Source organism: Equus caballus, chromosome 1 (genome assembly GCF_041296265.1).
Source record: "Equus caballus isolate H_3958 breed thoroughbred chromosome 1, TB-T2T, whole genome shotgun sequence".
Taxonomy (NCBI): Eukaryota; Metazoa; Chordata; class Mammalia; order Perissodactyla; family Equidae; genus Equus; species Equus caballus.
In genome coordinates this window covers 34145187-34163376 of record NC_091684.1, presented here as the reverse complement: position 1 = coordinate 34163376, position 18190 = coordinate 34145187, and the positions used below count along the sequence as shown (strand labels likewise).

Sequence of the window (18190 nt, the reverse complement as noted above, 5' to 3'; positions counted from 1 at the left end):
AGCAGTTTCTTAGACATTATTAGATTTAAATTAATCCTCTTAACAACCTTGTCAAGGAGATATTACTGTTAATCCTCATTTCACAGTTGAGGCAACAGGCCGAGAATGTGACTTACTCAAGATCTCAGATTGAGTAACCTCTAGGTTTTGTTTTCCTTTCGTTTTTTGATTTAGATAATGAGTTACCAACATTAGAATGAGGCATAGAGAAGTGCTGGGCTATGCGCTTTGCATCTTCTACTGTGAAGCATAATAAGCTGTATTAATTTCCAGGAAAAGAGCTGAGAGAGAAAAAAGGAGAATAAATCTATGATTCATTGATACAACTTTTAGGGAAATCTGATCAGTCTAGTATTCCAAGCTTTATTTTGACCATCTTCATTTTTTTTCAAATCAAAGTTTAACCCCTTGAAATAGACATGTTTCTTCTGCTCTGCGTAAACGTGAAGCTCTATATGTCATGAAGGGTTTAGAAGGATGGGCCTCCTACTTGCTCAAGAGCCATGAAGTCTATTTCTTATTCAAAGACATAGATGTTTTAGGAGAGGGAAGGAATGTTAAAGATATTGTTTGTCTGTATGAAAATACAGAAGCATGAAATTGGTAGCTCCATGCAGGGCTTTGGGTGAGGATACAAAGGAGGGAGCGTGAAAAGGACATTGTTGTATGAGTTTAAGATAAACCAACCAGTCAAGTGGAGGCTTTGGATGAAGTGTTTCTATTACAAATTACAAAGCAAGGACAGAAGCAAAATAGACTGTCGCTGGAGTATTTTAGCTAGAGGAGGGCTTTGCATGGTGGATATGCAAATTATTTGTATTTCAAAGTTATTCTACCACCTTGGTCTTGGGGAAGTTGCTTTACCTATTTATTTGCATTCATTTGCATTTTCATTTTTTGAGGAAGATTAGCCCTGAACCAACATCTGCCGCCAATCCTCCTCTTTTTGCTGAGGAAGACTGGCTCTGAGTTGACATCTGTGCTCATCTTCCTCTACTTTATGTGTGGGATGCCTGCCACAGCATGGTGTGCCAAGCAGTGCCATGTCCGCACCCGGGATCCAAACCAGCAAACCCTGGGCCCCTGAAGCGGAATGTGCAAAGTTAACCACTCCGCCACCAGGCTGGCCCCCTCACTTGCATTTTTATTACCTGTAAAACAGGAACTAAAATAGTACTTAACTTATAGGAACTTGTTGAGTATTAAATGAAAAAAAAATACGTGAAGTGCTTAGTATGGTACCTGGCATATGAAGAAGGTCGCAATAGATGTTGGCAACACTTTCCCCTGTTACCCTCCACCGAAAATCTTTTCAGTTATGAAATTCTGAAACACTATAACCTTATCTAGATATTTATTGGAAATTTAATTTTCCAAAAATAGAATGTGTGAAAAATTCTTGATTTTCCTTGCAGTTACTTTTTGCATTTAGAGGAAGATATTAGTGCCCTTCTCCCTTGATTTAATTCTGATTCAAAAGAAACATATGGCTAAGAAGGTAGGAGAAATGACCAGTTCATTTAGGCATTAATAATCCTGAAGGAGGCAAAGATAAGGCGGTCAGACACATCATCACAATTTTTGAGAAGGCAGATTAAAAAAAAGTCACAAAGATGATAGGTGAGATCGCATGGTCAGATTTGCTAAAGAATATGGCTCAAAAAGGATGAGTCTAAAAATCAAATAGCCAAAGAAATGATAAATCTGATTATGTAATCATAAGTAATCTCAACGGGTAAGAAAAGTAAAAGGCATTTAAAACACTTGTCTGACCAAAGGGACTTTGATAAGGAGCTCAGAAATTATGGATGATTTTAATTTTCTTTTATATATTTCTCTACTTTCTAAAAATTTCTATGATGACTATGACTTTTTTAAAAAAAAGTTTCCCCCCAAGGATTGGTACAATAGAGAAAAAAGATGGCAAGTAATTAAGAAGATTGTTTAGAAGCTAGGAGAATTCTTTTAAAAGTGGCAGCACTTGAGCTAAGTATCACTTGGAGATGAGGCATGCAGGAAAAAATGTTAAGAATAACAAAAAAAGTTATTTTTGTTATGCTTCAGTGCAAGAACATGAACAAGAAGAACAATGCACAATGATAATGGATTATGCAAAGGATTGGAACCTCTAAACTTCTATTTTGCTTTAATCTTAGAAAAATGCAGTTTCATCAATTCAAAGTAAAACATATATCATCAAGAAGTCATTGATATAGATGAGGTTATTAAGAGAGCCCCTGGCTTTTCTAAATGAGTTTAAAGAACTTTAAGAGATGATGTCTTTATATTCTCAGAGTTAGTAATCTAAATCATAAAATATGGGAGAGGATGGATTCAGGAAACTCCACATGAGGTTGATTCTTGGCAAAATCTTAAAGTAAATATTGAAGATTTGTTAGCGCCTAGAAAAGAAAGCCCCAATCACTTGAAACTGGCATGGATTTACTAAATCAAGTTATATCAAATTACCTCAATTTGGAAGATGTGTAGGAGGGTGCTAGAGTTAATAAACTTTGGCAGTCTCTCAAATTCATAGAAATAGTGTATATTATTTCAGTATGAGGTTCACAAAATTGTTTAGTTATAGAAAAGTTCAAAGAAAAACGAAGAGAACAGTATAATAAACCTCTATATATCCATTATCCATCTTCAACAATTGTCACTATTCTAAGATTTTTGTTTCCTCTATTACTTTCCCCTCCACCAAGTCTTTTTGTTGTTAGTATTGGAATATTTTAAAGCAAATCCTAGATATTATATCATTTTACTTGTAAGTACTTCAGTATGAGAAAGATGTATAACAAAGTCTTTCATGATGTGCTTGAAGATGAGTTGGAGAAATATAGACTAGATAAGAATGAACTAGGGGCTGGCCCTGTGGCCGAGTGGTTAAGTTTGCGTACTCTGCTGTGGCAGCCCAGGGTTTGGATCCTGGGCGCAGACATGGCGCTGCTCGTCGGGTCATGTTGAGGCGGCGTTCCACATGCCACAACTGGAGGGACCCACAACTGAGATATACAACTATGTGCGGGGGGGTTGGGGGAGATAAAGCAGGAAAAAAAAAAGATTGGCAACAGTTAGCTCAGGTGCCAATCTTTAAAAAAAAAAAAAGAATGAACTAAGAGGTTTGGTATTAGCATGAATCATGGCTAAATCATGTTGACAATTGGTTTGAAATCCACCTTGAAGAAAGGTGACGGGAAATATACCACAGTTTTGTCCTCATCCCAGTCTTATATGGCATGTTTTATCAATGGTTTGGATGAAAATATAGAAAGCACGCTTAGTAAATTTGCCAACAATATATAGCTTTTAGTGAGAGCGCAATGTATTATGTAAGGATCAAGTATTGTCAAGCTGGAAAGATGGGCTGGAGCCATGAGGTTGACATTTAAATGATACATGCAGGGTGAGAATCCTGCCTTGGACGTAGTTCGTGTGAAAAAGATCTGTAGGTTTTACTGGACCACAGTTCTCAAAAACAGTGTCTAAAATAACCAGTCATGTTAGGCGGCATCAATTAAAGTTTCCAGATCAAGATCCATATCACTATATCTTAATTCAGAGCAGTGTGTTTGAGAGGGACATTAACAAACTGGAGGACATCTAATGGAGGGTAATTTGACATAAGATCTGGCAATCATGATATGTAAAAAATGGTTAATGGAACTGGGTTTATTTAGCCTCAAGAATAATAGGAAACTTGAAGATGGGATTTATGTGCTAGCTATCTTTGAGGATTTGAAAAAAAGAAATTTTAATGAAAAAGTAAACATATTCGGCATTGCTTCATAGCTTAGAGCAGGGATCAATGGTGCAAATTAAAATGAAACAAAACTGGGTTGAGATAGGAGCTTCCTAACAGTTGGAGATGTCTGGCAATGGCCTGGGCTACACGGACATGCACTTCTGTCCCCATTAGTGGAGGTTGACTGCAGAGGTTAAATACCCATCTTTCAAGATTTCTATAGAAGTAGATTTGCCGCTTAGAAGAAGTTTGAAACCTTGGCTGTATGTGAGAATCACCTGAATGGCTTGGCTTCCAAAATGACCAATCCCTGAGCCATGCCCCAGAGATTGTGATGTAATTAATCTGGATAGGACTGGAGAAAGTTCCAGGTGATTCTCCTGTGCAGTCAGGGCTGGGAACCTTGGAGTGAATCAACTCTAAGGATCCTTTCAACTTTGAGATTTTTTTTTTGATCTGAAAAAGATGTATCATGTTCATAGGATATTTAAAAAGTTGGAATGGTGGAAAGCCTGAAGATGACAGCGAAGTCAGACACAAAACTGAGCTCAGGGAAGAAAAGAGAATTGTTTAAGTGAGACTAAAAGTGCCAGAGTTTACCAGGAAAGAGTGCAACTTAGAGGAGAGGGGAACTGTGTAGTTGCAAAGAAGGTAGGAGCTAGGCTGAGCGGGAATGGCATGAGGGGAGGAGGGCGACTGAACAAGAAGGAGGACTGAAAGCAGATGCTAAAACTAGAACAGTTGTGGGCAAATTGGGACAATTGGTCACTCTAAGAGTGCCCCCACTGGCTCCTAAATGAGGGCAGCACAGGAAATCTTTTGTTACCCTAGTCACTCCCCTTGCAGAGTGAAGATGTGCTGTGTATACATCCGAATGCATTGCACTGGCAAAGTGAGCAACTGCAAGGGTTAAAATTCATGTTCACTCTAGCTGTTTATTCCAGTGACGGTGTCCTGGAGCATCTTGCCAGGGTGCTAGTGTTGGGCTCAATAGCTTCCTTTGGGGTGACCACCTCTCCCTCCCAACCCCTGCTGAGACCTCCTAAAGTGATTTTAAAGCTTATTTCTTTGAAGAGCTTCTTAGCAATTCCCTCACTGCTATTTCAATCCCCCTCCCACCGTTGTGTTAAACAGTACTGCAGGGGACTTCACAAAACTGGCTGGCTTCAGGGATGGTGAACAAGGGCTACCTTTAAAAAGTAGGCCAGAGGTGGCTGAGGGATTGCCTATTAGGAACAGACTGGAGGTATGCTGCCCTCTTGTACCTTCACAATCTCTTTTTTACAAAAAGAGAAGTATGGGTGGGATATATTGGGTTTACAAAAATAGCACAGAGAAAATCCTTCTGAAATCATGGGGAAAGGCCCATGGTTATGCTTTAAATTGAATAAATTGAGTAGTCTTAGCTGTACCCCTGAAAGCCCTCATAATTGTTCTCGATTTTTTCTTAATATCAGCCATTAACTAGGGGGCAGCTATAGTGCATTCTGAATTAAAGCAGTAGTTTTCAAAGTGTGGTCCCTGGACCACCAGCAGCATTGTTAGAAATGCAAATTATCTGGTCTCACCCAGACTTACTGAATCAGAAAATCTGAGAATGGGGTCCAGCAATTTGTGTTTTGACAAGGCTTCCATGTGATTCTGATACAGGTTTATGTTTGAGAAGTGGATTACAGAGACTATGTCCTTAGAAGGTTCTATAAAGAAGAAGTTGTCCAGAGCCTGCCCTCTGATGCAGGATGAACAGGAAAATGGCAAGGCGAAGAAACTTCAGTCCTAACCACTGAGCCATTGTGGGGGTGGGATTGACAGTTGCTTAGTAAAACAGGTCGTGTGACAGGAAAGAAAGCCTACTAACAGAGAAGAGTAAAATCAAATACAATCAGAATGACTAAGCAGTGGCCAAGCCAATTAACTCACGTCATTACAAAATTAGAAAGTCATTATTCAAATGACTGTAATTACTAATACATACCTACATAACAAGGAATTGTATGATATGAATTGAATTTTTTAATATGCTGTATTTGCTTTCACCTTGGAGATGTGGCTTTTGTGAAAACATTGTGTCTAGTAAGCTATGGTCAGTCCTTGATTGAAACTGTGTGTTGACAGGAAAACAGAAACTTGCTGAATTTTAAAAAGATGATTTGGCTGTTACAGTTTTATTTTCTTGGATTTACATGGTAAAGAATGACAGATGTCAAAAATGTGAAAAAAGTTATGATCTTAGTTATAATCTTATCGACCATAAGAACAACAGCAACAATAATCATAACTACAATTACTATTTATTGAATGCCTACTATGTGCAGACACTGCTGTGTGTTTGACAGTAGGGATAAAGTTATGGATAACCAGACATGATCCTTTCCCTATGAAACAGTGGTTGCCAACCTTGACTACACGTTAGATGCACCAGGGAACCATTAAAAAATAGCGATGCCCAGGCCCCGCCTCCAGCAATGCTGATTTAGTTAGTCTAGAGGGGGACTCGGGAGTTGGGATTTTCACAAAGTTCTCCAGTGAATCTAATGTGCAGCCAGAATTGAGAATCCCTGGTATGGTGGAAGACTTAAGCATGTAGATAATGAATTACAATAGCTTTAAGTGATATGAAGAAAAAGTTTAGAATGCTGTGAGGAGAGCCAGCTACTATGGGGTTCATGAAAGGGGTCTCTGAGGCGTCCTTAAGGAAGTGACTTTCAGCTGGGATCTGCAGGCTGAGTGGAAAATAGCTAAGCAAAGGGAAGGGGAGGAGAGTAAAAAAAGCTGTCTTAGGGCCCAGTGCCAGGGGAAGAATGGAGAAGTGAGGGCTGAAAGGAGGCCAAAAGTGGGGGAAGCGTGGTGATAAGAGAGGCTGGGAATCTGGGACGGGGCAGAACATACAAGACCTCTGGGTTATGTGAAGAATTTGGGTCTTTATTCTAAAGTAATGGGAAGCTATGAAGTGTTTTAAGTAACTAGTGAGTGATGTGATCATATAGACACTTTAAAAAGATCACTCTGGCTGCAGTGTGGAATGCAAATTGACAAGAGGAGGACCAGTTAGGAATCTGCTGTGGGAGGTGGTGTTGGTTGGACTAAGAACGTAGCAGTGTGATGGAGAGGGATGAGTGGGCATCAGAATCTTTGGGAAGCAGAATCCAGGACTGCACACAAGTTCTCAGTAACATTTGCTGAATGAGTGGGTTGCTTGGATATGAGGGGCGAGGGTGAGGAAGGAATGGAGGATGTTGCCTTGTTCTTGGTATCACAACTGGTTGAGTAGTAGAGATGTTCAGTAAGCTATGGATGTTGAGCTATGGAAAGCCGGAGGAGGAACAGATTTGAGGAGAAGGGGAAAAGCATGAATTCTGTTTGGGCAAACAGGTTTGAAGTGCCTGTGAGTCATCCAAGCTGAAAAGTCAAGGAGGCCGCTGAAAGGGCAAGAATACATATGTCTGGGGGCCAGCCTAGTTGCCTAGTGGTTAAGTTCAGTGTGCTCCACTTCGGCAGCCTGGGTTCAGTTTTCAGATGTGGACTTACACCACTCGTTGGCGGCCATGCTGTAGCAAGGACCCACATACAAAATAGGGAAGATTGGCAACAGATGTTAGCTCAGGGCAAATCTTCCTAAGCAAAAAAAAGAAAAAAAAAAGACATATGTCTGGACTAAATTTGAGTTAGAGTGTTTCCCACATAGAGACAGTAATAACTGACGGTTGAGGCCAGTTGGGTTCACCCTAACCACTCTACTCATTAGCTCACTATGTCTTCACATCGACTTCCCAAAGTAAGTGATGGGTGTTTTTAAAATTTCAGTCTAGAGAATAAAAATTTAGAAAGGTTAAGTAACTTGCCCAAGTCACATAGCTGGTAAGAGACAGGGTTGAGATTCCATCCTTCTGGATCATTACATCGTCATAAATAAGGAGACGCATTATTACCTAATGATACTGCCTCTCTTTAGTGAGAGTGACTCATTCTCAGAGACAATGTAGAGTTAACCATACTTACTTAGAAAGGACCAGCTTTATGTATAGTTCCTTCTATTATAAACATATCATTTGAGTCTATTACTCTTGGTAATTCAGTGAGAAAATATTCTGTGGAGTTTATGACAAAGCTCTGTGATCCAGATTTGTGATTTACTGCCCAAACATCTGTCTTCTTGTTTCCTACAGTACATGCAAACTGAAGTTGAGATTGCCTGGCAGCTCACTAAAAATAGTCAGAACCATGGAATCAAGAAGTTAAAACACACTTGGAATAATCCAATAAATTTTCCCCTTTTATTGATAGAAAACATTGTTTACTAAAAATTCAAATCGATCTTATCCATTCATTTATTCAAGTGACATATGGAATACTGACATAGGCCAGACCCTTTGCTGTTTTCTGGAGATCTGAAAGGTTCACTCTTTTCTCAAGGTACTCACTCCCATAGAGGAGACTAACACAGGTTAAAGGCCATTATAGCATTGTGGGAGGGATGCTATGAGACAGATGCTGGGAGGGCATTTAATCCGTCATTAGAGGAGAGGTAAGAGGCTTTTAGGAAGACTTCCTGGAAGTGGTGACACAAACAGATTACCCTCAGCCTCAACTTCCTCATAAGGTGGAGTTACATATAAACAGAAAGGAGGAAGGAAAAGTATTTCAGGAAGAAGAAAGAAGCAGGAACATTGTACAAGGCATGAAGATATGAAAAAGAAGGGCCAAGTTAGAGACTAACACCTTGAATTATACTGGATTGTGGGGGACATGGACTTAAAATTGTTGTTAAAGAGTTTAACTTTTATTCTGAGATGGGAATCAGTGAAGAAGTTCACACTAGTGGGGTTGTATAATCAGGTTTGCATTTTTAGGATGAGTGCGCTAGCTCCAAAGTAGAGGATGGATTGGAAGGGGAAGAACTTAGATGTGGGGAGGCCTCTGCGGAAGCTGTTGTAGGAGTCCAGACAAGAAATAAAGAGATAAATGAAAGGATTTAGTGGGTTGAATCAATAAACTTGGAGTTTGATTGGAGGGAGAAGGAGGAGTCTAGTGGGACTGGGGTCATGCTGGTGACCTTCTCTGAGCAGACTGTGCAGAAAAATTGGCATGGGAAAGAAAGTTCAGTTTTAGGCATGGTGATTTTGGCTGTAGAAAATCAAAGCAGGTATGTCCAGTAGATGACTAGAATTATAGATTTGGAGCTCAAGAGAAAGTCCTGGACTGGAGATACAGATCAGGGAGTCATCCCCGTAGAAATTAGAGTCATCACCATTTAGTCGGGTGTATGTATATGAAGTGAGACGAGCCAAGCTTCCAAGATGGAGCACTGTGGACCATCCCTATTTCAAAGGTATGCTGAGAAAGAGAAGCCAGCAAAGTAGGAGTGAGAGAAGTAGGAGGACTACTAGAAGAGCCTGCTGTCATGGGAACCAGGAAAGGAGAGAGTTTATGTAGTAAGAAGTCAACAGCGTCAAATTCTTCAGGAAACCTCAATACTGAAAAGCATCCACCGGCTATTTGTGTGCGTGGCTTTAGTGGAATGGCGGGACAGAGCCAGGTGTGGTGGATCAAGGAGTGAGTGGGTGGTGAGGAGGTAGAGTTTAGGAACGCACAGAGTACAAGGAGAAAAAAAACAGTTAGAGGAAGTCAAATCCTAAGAACTGGTGTGGCATGGATCAGCTCACTGGGGATGCTGGAGGGAGAGCCCTGAAGGCGAGCAAAGTGAAACGAACATACCAGCACCATATGAAGCTCTAAGAAGAGAGGAAGTAGCCTTTCCCCACCCAGTCCTGAGAGAATAGGTAGAGGGGGGACCCAATAATGTCTTTGTTGTCTAACTTAACTATCCCATCCCTAAAGATGGGTCTACCAGTGTGTCCTTCCCAGAGGTCAGTTCTAGGCTACAAAGGCTTTCCCAGAAAGTGGAGTAAAATTTTCCTCTTCAACTCATGTGTTCCCTGGAGTCTTTGGGTTTGCAGGAATTTCTGTAAAGAATTTCAGCTATTTTAGCCATCATTTCCAAGACCATAATGTATGCTTGCTTTTTTGTGGTATCCTGAGCTTTTGCTAAGGTGGAGACACTTTCCCCTCCACTCAGAACATTATTATAATTCCAAAGAAGAGAAAGCATATGGAATCACTCTTGTCTGCTTTGGCTCCCCAAGTCTGAATCCTTATCTGGCTGCACCCCCCCTACTTCTGTGAGTCTGAGCAAATAAGAAAAGCAGACCACCTGAGTGTGAGCAAGAAGTACACAGAATGTGCTGTATATGTGGCTCCTGTAGTCTCTGTGTTGCATCTATATTCTACAGGAGCCTATGTCTTATAGGGAAAGGCAATGTATTTCACCTTGTGGAATGAAAAAATTAGAACCCCGTGAAACCAAACATGCAGAAGATGGGTGTATAAGGCATAATATCCATTTATTGTTTAATAATGACCAGCTCATTTTTTACCCTGTAGAAAACTCGTGGAAAGATAGCTTGATGAACATGAAATCACAGTGGCGGAAGTTAGTTTGATTATCTTAGAGGGGTCATCCTTCATCACTATGGAGAAAGATCTTTCATGGAAATGGCATACTTAACTCCATGGCCAAGGTACCTTCTCTCTCGAGACCATGCTAGAGATACACTGCACTGACCAATTCTTTTAGTTGCCTTTTCACTCCATGCAGATGACCACACCTCACCATATTCACACATTCTTTCTTCATTCAGGGTACAAAATTGAGTAGGGCACCACTTTCTTAGTCAAATTCTGGATTTGAGGAAATACTCAAGTCACAAGACATTTTTTTTTAAGTGTAGGTGATTTTGGTAGGAACTGCTGTCTGTTATGTATTGGACTTACAGTTTTGCTCTAGGAGGACACTCCTTTCTCCAAGATCCAGGGACCCTTCTGTAACCTCTCCTGCCTTCCACTTCACTAAATGAGTACAGAAAATATGCTTTAAAAAAATCTAGAGGACTCTTAGATTGTCCCTCCCAAATTTCAGTTGTATCTATTCCTTAATCAATTTAAGACTGAGTTCTCATATAAGTATCTAAAGTGCAGATACTCTGTGTTGATGGTTGAAGAGAGAGCTAGCTGCTTAGATACTAGATGAAATATGACAAAGTTACCATGGACATTTAGAAACTTGACCATATCTTATCCAGAGAGCTGTTCCCTCTTGGATTGATACATAACAGCAGAGGTGCCTGAGAGGAGGTGCCAAATTTCCCTCAAAATGAAGCTTTGAATCCACCCAAAGCCTGGCCAAGTGAGACCTAATGATTCTGCCCTAAAAAATATGAAAGAGATGACATTGATCTCAGAAAAATGAATGCGTGGAGACCTGGCGACAGCTGCTTGGATTAATCAGGTTGGTGAGTGGCTGGCAGGGTGGTAGAGTGGGCAGAGAATCAGCAAAGTCAACATCAAACCACCAACGCACAGCTTCCCATTTACCCAATACCCATCTTCCAGGCACTTTCCTCCAAACTGGAAACCCTCTGTAAATTTTTCTCTTCAACTCAAAGCCTTTGGGGTCTCAGGAATTTCTATTAAGAATTTAAAATTGTTCAAAGAATTAAGAAAGGAAGAGGGGGCTGGCCCCATGGCCAAGTGGTTAAGTTTGCACACTCTGCTGTGGCGGCCCAGGGTTTCACAGATTCGTATCCTGGGTGTGGACATGGCACCTCTCATCAAGCCATGCTGAGGCGACGTCCCACATGCCAAAACTAGAAGGACTCACAACTGAAAATATGAAACTATGTACGAGGGGGCTTTGGGGAGAAAAAGGAAAAAATAAAATCTTTAAAAAAAAACAGGAAGAGAGTGTGGGGGACTGGAATTGGCCACCCCAAGATATGTCTCTTTGGCATGAGGATTATTTTGGGCTGGTTACTTTTAAAAACTGTAGACAGGAAAAGAAACTCTGAAAAGTAGAATTTACTTACCCTTTGTTAAGTGACACTTACATTTGTAAAGGAAATCTCCATCTGTAAAAGTGTCTCCCTCTCTGTACCAGGAAGAAGAAGCGATGACCTTATCTCTAGAAACTTTTTTTTTTTTTAAAGATTTTTATTTTTCCTTTTTCTCCCAAATCCCCCCAGTACATAGTTGTGTATTTTTAGTTGTGGGTCCTTCTAGTTGTGGCATGTGGGATGCCGCCTCAGCATGGCTTGATGATCAGTGTCCTGTCCATGCCCAGGATTTGAACCGGCAAAACCCTGGGCCACTGAACCAGAGCGTGCGAACTTAACCACTCGGCCACAGGGCTGGCCCTTTATCTTTTTTTTTCTCTTGAGGAACATTAGCCCTGAGCTAACATCTGCTGCCAATCCTCCTCTTTTTGCTGAGGAAGACTGGCTCTGAGCTAACATCTGTGCCCATCTTCCTCTATTTTATATGTGGGATGCCTGCTACAGCATGGCTTGCCAAGCAGTGCCATGTCTGCACCTGGGATCCAAACCAGCAAACCCCAGGCCGCTGAAGCGGAATGTGTGCACTTAACCACTGTGCCACCAGGCTGGCCCCTAGAAACTCTTAATCAATGCAGAAGGCAAGGAGTCAAGTCTGCATAATAACCTGACTCTTTTTTATTGTACTTGTTTGGTAATCTCCCATAACTGACTCCCCACAACTGCAACATCCTCCTTTGTCTTTAGCTGAACGTGTTATTTAAGATAAGAACTTTCCACTGTTTGGTGAGTTGCTCAGTTTGCCTGAGCCTCTCCCATGTATACATGTTATAAAGCTTTGTTTAATTTTCTCCTGTTATTCTGTCTCATGTGAATTTAAGTTGATGTCTGGCCAGAAGGACCCAGAGCGGGTAGAGGAACTGTCTTTCTCCCTGCAAGAGGGAAGGAGGAGAGGAAGAAAGAGAACAAAGAATGGTGAAAGAAGGGGTTGGGGGAGTAAGGAAGGTCATATGGTAAAATATTTTAGGAATTGCTCAGTGCAGGAGGAAGGACTGCTGAACTTGGGGAGACCTGCTTGCAGGGTTGGCCCTTGGCTGCTGTCTGGAGCTTAGATTTGGAGAGGGTTCTCACCATTCTGAGAATTGATGGGGATGGCTTGCTGTGCCTAGACTATTTGTGCAAGTAGTGTCGCTTGTGCTGGGCACCTGCTTTCCTTCTGGGAGTCTGGAATATTGGTGTATGCTGGATGGCAGGTGCCTATGTGACTGGCCCCACGTGAGAGCCCTGGGTGCTGGGTCTCTGATGAGCTTCCCTGGTAGACAACATTTCACACGTATTGTCACATCTCATTGCTGGGGGAATTAATTGTGTCATGTGGTCTCCACTGGGAAAAGACCCTTGGAAGCTTTTGCCTGTTTCCCCCATACTTCTTTTCTCTTTGCTGATTTTGCTTCATATCCTTTCACTGTAATAAATCTTAACCATGAGTATGACTGTATGCTGAGTCCTTAGAGTCTTCCTAGTGAATCTGTATCTCTCCAGAGATGTCTATGCCTTGACCCAGTGGGAACATACTATACACATTGTTCCACATGTTGCTTTTCACATATAAAATGTTTTGAAGATAGTTTGCATCAACTCTCATAGATTTCAACCTTTGTCATGCCTGCATAGTATTATGTATAACTGTACTAGAATTTATGTATCCAGACCTCAATTAATAAGACCTTTACTCATTTTTAGTGTTGCTATTACAAATAATGCTGCATTGAACGTCCCTCTACATGCATCTTTTCATACATTCATAAATATTATCAGCAGGTTAAATTCCTAGAAGTAGAATTCTTGAGTCAAAGCATATATGTACTTTTGCTCTTTGATAGATATTGCAAAATTGCCCCCCACCAAAGAGGTTATATGAGTTTTTACTCCCACCAACATGTAAGAAGTGCCTGTCTCCCCACATCCTTGTCAATATATACAATTTCTTTTTGAATTTTCAGTAGAATTCACCCTTTTTAAGTGTGTGATTCCGTGAATTTTAACAAATGTATTTAGTCATTAACTACCACCACAATCAAGAGAGTATTTCCGTCATCTCAAAAAGTTCCCTTGTGGCCCTTTGTGGTCAATTTCCTGTCCCTGAACCTCTGCCCACTGATCTGATTTCTGTCCTTAGTTTTGCCTTTTCCAGAATATTATATAAATGAAATACAGTACATAGGCTTTTGAGTCTGGCTTCTTTCACTTAGCATAATGCTTCTGAGATTCATCTATGTTGTTACATTTATCAGTAGATTATTCTCTTTTCATTGCTGAGTAAATTTCCATTGTATGGTTGTATCACAATTTGGGTACATTCACTAGTTGATGTGCTTTTGGGTTGTTTCAAGTTTTGGGCGATGAATAAAGCTGTTAGAAATATTTAGGTATAGGTTGTTGTGTGGACATGTCTTCACTCTTCTTGGGTAAAGGCCTAAGAGTCGGATTGCCTGGTGATATGGTAAGTGTATGTTTAACTTCGTAAGAAGCCACCAAACCATTTCCAGAGTGTCTGTGCCATTTTACATCCCTAGCAGCAATGTACGAGAGTTCCAGTTGTTCCACATGCTTGCCAACATTTGATATTGTCGGTATTGTTTTTTTAATTTTGGCCATTCTAATAATTATGTAATAATATTATATATATTTATCAAACTTTTAAAAAACTTTGCTATTCTAATCTCACAAGGTTGTAATCTATCATAACATTAATAAAAAAATAAAAAAGAAAGCTTAACAATCTAAAAAAAAAACTTTGCTATTCTGAAAAGTGATAAAAGATATCTCGTTACTTTTTCATTTACATTTCTTTAAAGGTAATCAGAATACATTTAATATGTTGAGAATATATTTCTTTTTTCTTTGAATTGCCTATTCATGTTTTTTTGCCCATTTTTCTATTACACGGGTTAATCATTTTCTTAATGATTTCTAATGACTCTATATTAAGGAAACCAATTATTTCATAGTTGTTGCAAACATTTTCCCCAGTTTGTCATTTTTTCCTTTGTATATGGCATATTTTGCTGCAGAAATATTTTTATGTTGCTTCTGACTTTTATACCTCTTAGGTACAAAAATGAGGAGATAGAAATGAGAGAACTTGTGAATGTGAGGTGTAGAAGATGGGGGAATGTAAGGCTAGGCAGCCTGGGTGAATCAGTTCACCTCACCTCACCCTGACCCCCACACTAGTGATATATGGCTGGAACATTTCTCAGTCTTTCTCACTGGCTACGAATAACCAAGGCTTGTTAACAAATGCAGCTGCTTTGAGAAAGGGTAGAGTTCCCAGGGCACAATTCTTTGTTTTCAGATGAGGAAGAGGATTTGTTTAGTGGAACCAATGTACTTATTTCAGGGCCTATCAATATACGAGATTGTTACACTTGTTGGCTGGGACAGGAGAATTCCTGTCTGCAGTCTCATTGATATCACTTGCCGGAAACAACCCTCCTCCTTGCCAACCCTATACTTGAATATAGGATTCCATGATAACCACAAAGGCCTATTGTGCTCTGTGTAATTTATCGGCAAGAGAATTGAGGAGAGGCCAGAAGGGGTGTGGGTGAGGAGGTAGATGGTGTGGTGGGGGGGAGTGAGGGGGAGAGTGAGGGAAGGGGACGCCTTTGCTTCCTTATTTCCAAAACACGGAGCTCCTGTTGGCATTTGATTTTTGAGTCATTAACATTTTTAGAGTCAGGCACATCAAGTGTGAAGTCACTTACTTGTTGCTGATCTGAGAAGAGCACAACCCACAGCAAGAGCTGTGTGGTGGGGAACGTGGGGTTGGCAGAGTCTGATTTGGACGAAGAGGTTGTTCTGCACTCCCACGCCTGTTTCCGCTGCCTGGGTGTCACTGGATGGGCTCTTCCCATGCAAAGCTGAGCCTCTAAGTGGTCCACTCAGGATCAGCCAGGCTACTTTGTTAAAATGAATGCACTCCTTTTCTAACTAAAGAGCTGTGAACTCAGAATAACCAGCTAATTAACATTTCAAAGAGTAGAAATAAAAGATCATAAATGAAAGCAAATAACTTTCTCTAAAGTTGGTGGCTCAAGATGTCAGTGGAACAGGACAGAGGTTATTTACTCAATTACCATCTCTCTACCTCTCTTTCCAGTCCCATCCCCACCTCTCCTGTAAGCCCCCTTATTCTCTGCCTCTGTCTTCTTGCTGTCTCCCCCAAGCCTGTGTTCATCTTGTTTTCCTTCCCTCTCCTTTGCCTTTTAGCTAACTGGTCATCATTGAGGCCTTGAAATTCATTTTTAGCATTTGTGTATTTATGAAATAGAATAAGATCTTTCCATGTGAACAGAACTTTGGGCAAGTTCTTTTGCATTGAGTCAACTGAGAAGGACCGAGCTGAGTAGTTTTCATACGTCCCTAATGCAGGGCAGTGGCTGAGGCAGTGGAGTGGAGTTGTGAGACTTGGGTCAGATCCGTGCTCTGCCATTTATAAGATGTATGGCTTTGAGCAAGTCCCTTAACCTCCCTGAGAATCACAATCTCAGCCTCTGCCACTTAGCTGCAAGCTTCTAACTATCAGAGACCAAAGGCTCCATACTTTAAAAGGTACAGCATTGTCTGGTGCCATCAGTGACAACAGCCTAGACAACCCTTCCAGCCAAATCCTCAAAGTCAGTCACTTTTCACTTCTGGATGAGGAGATTGGCTCCCACATATAGCACTAGTACCATGCACCAGGCAGTGTACTAGCCTCAAGTCATGTAGCGTAGGGTAGGGTGATGGTTAAAAGCCTGGCCTCTGGACCCAGAATACCTGTGTTTAATTCCTGGTCCCAACATTTACATCAGAGTAACTTTGTGCAACTTACTTAACTTCTCTGTGACTTAGTTTCCTCATCTGTAAAGTGACAATAATAGTGATGATAATAGTACCTGTAATTATGACCTTATTTAGAAATAGGGCCTTGGGCCGGCCTGGTGGCACATTGGTTAAGTACGCACGTTCCACTTTGGTGGCCTAGGGCTCGCCGGTTCAGATCCTGGGTGTGGACATGGCACCACTTGGCAAGCCATGCTGTGGTAGGCGTCCCACATATAAAGTAGAGGAAGATGAGCACGGATGTTAGCTCAGAGCCAGGGTTCCTCAGCAAAAAGAGGAGGATTGGCAGTAGTTAGCTCAGGGCTAATCTTCTTCAAAAAAAAGAAAGAAAGAAAGAAAGAAAGAAATAGGGCCTTTGCAGATGTAATTAAAGATCTTGAGATAAGATCATTTTGGATTTAGGGTGGGCCCCAAATCCAATGACTGGTGTTCTGATAAGAGAAAGAAGAGGGAAATTTGACATACAGACACAGGAACACGCAGAAAGAGGCAGACTGGAGTGATGCAGCCACAAGCCAAGGAACTTCAGGAGCCACTAGAAGCTGGAAGACACAAGGAAGGAATCTCCTCCAGAGCCTTTGTGCCTATTAACACCTTGATTCTGGACTGCTGGCCTCCAGAACTGTGAGAGAATAAATTTCTGTTGTTTGAAGTCACCAAGTTTGTGGTAATTTGCTGTGGCAGCCCTAGGAAACTGGTACAGGTGATAACAGTACATCTGCCTCACAGGCTTGCAGTGAGGGTACATTATTTGCTCTATTTAGAGTGCTAAGAGCAGAATCTGGAACACAGTGAGGGCTCTTTAAGTGTAGGTTCTTGTGTATTGTTAGCTCATTGAATATTACCTGGCAACGCTATTAAGTAGGTACTGTTATGACTCCCATTTTGCACATGGGGAAATGGAGCCTTAGAGAGACTGAGCAAAGGTGTGCTTTGGATTCTGCTCTAGCTGGAGCCTCCCCACAGAAATCTGTGTGGCTTTCTGCTGATGGATCCTGGTGACTGTTGGCTCGGCAACCCCAATGATGATGGTCTCTCAGCAAAGATTGTCTAGTCTTGAGCCACCAAGACCAGAAGGTATAGAGAAGACCTCCTATGTGATGATGTTTACTCCTCCTGGATGCGGCTTCTCAGCCCTGCTCTTGGCACAAGCTCTGCTCCAACAGAGCCAGGCTCTGTCCACACTTGGCTGTGTGGTTGTCCTATGACCTGACCTCATTGTGGCAGCCTCAGCACCTCATCACAAGAGGCAGGGGTGTGCTACCTACAAGGCCAAGCCCTCCCTCTTCAAGAACTTCAAAGGCCCCCAATAGTTCCTTGTTTACCCCTATGGTGTTGAGTCTAGATTATACAAATGACTAGAAGTAAGTCAGATCACTTAGAGTAAGGCAAAGCCCTCACTGGAACCTGCAAGCAAGCACCCCAGTTACCCCATGACCATTTCTTACTATTCTCCCCCTCATCACTCTTCCAGCCACACTAGCCACCTGGTTAGGCACTGTCTCACCTCAGGGCCTTTGCACACGCAGTTCTGGTTGCCTTAAATGCTCTTGCCCAAGAGGTATGTATGCTTTCTCCTTACTCCTTTGACTCTTAGGACCACCATCTCAGAGAGGCCTTTCCTAATCACCCTATTCTTCCTCTTCACCTTTCCTGCTTTTTCCCC

The 18190-nt window shown here is 41.4% G+C and overlaps 1 protein-coding gene across 15 annotated transcripts in view; it reads left to right on the top strand.

Moving 5' to 3' along the window:
• The window catches only part of ENTPD1 (ectonucleoside triphosphate diphosphohydrolase 1), a 126040-nt gene that overhangs the window by 52717 nt on the left and 55133 nt on the right, over nucleotides 1-18190 (top strand). For 2 of the 15 annotated variants that reach the window (XM_070223745.1, XM_001500628.7), the window contains exon 1: nucleotides 17384-17601. The exons of 10 other annotated variants lie outside the window; for them this stretch is intronic. In XM_070223745.1, the coding sequence (XP_070079846.1) occupies nucleotides 17547-17601 (55 nt within the window). In that variant the 5' untranslated portion in view covers nucleotides 17384-17546. Of the gene's footprint in view, nucleotides 1-17383; nucleotides 18086-18190 lie in introns of those variants that run through there. 3 more of the 15 variants (XM_070223812.1, XM_023641958.2, XM_070223828.1) reach the window with 3 other exon arrangements.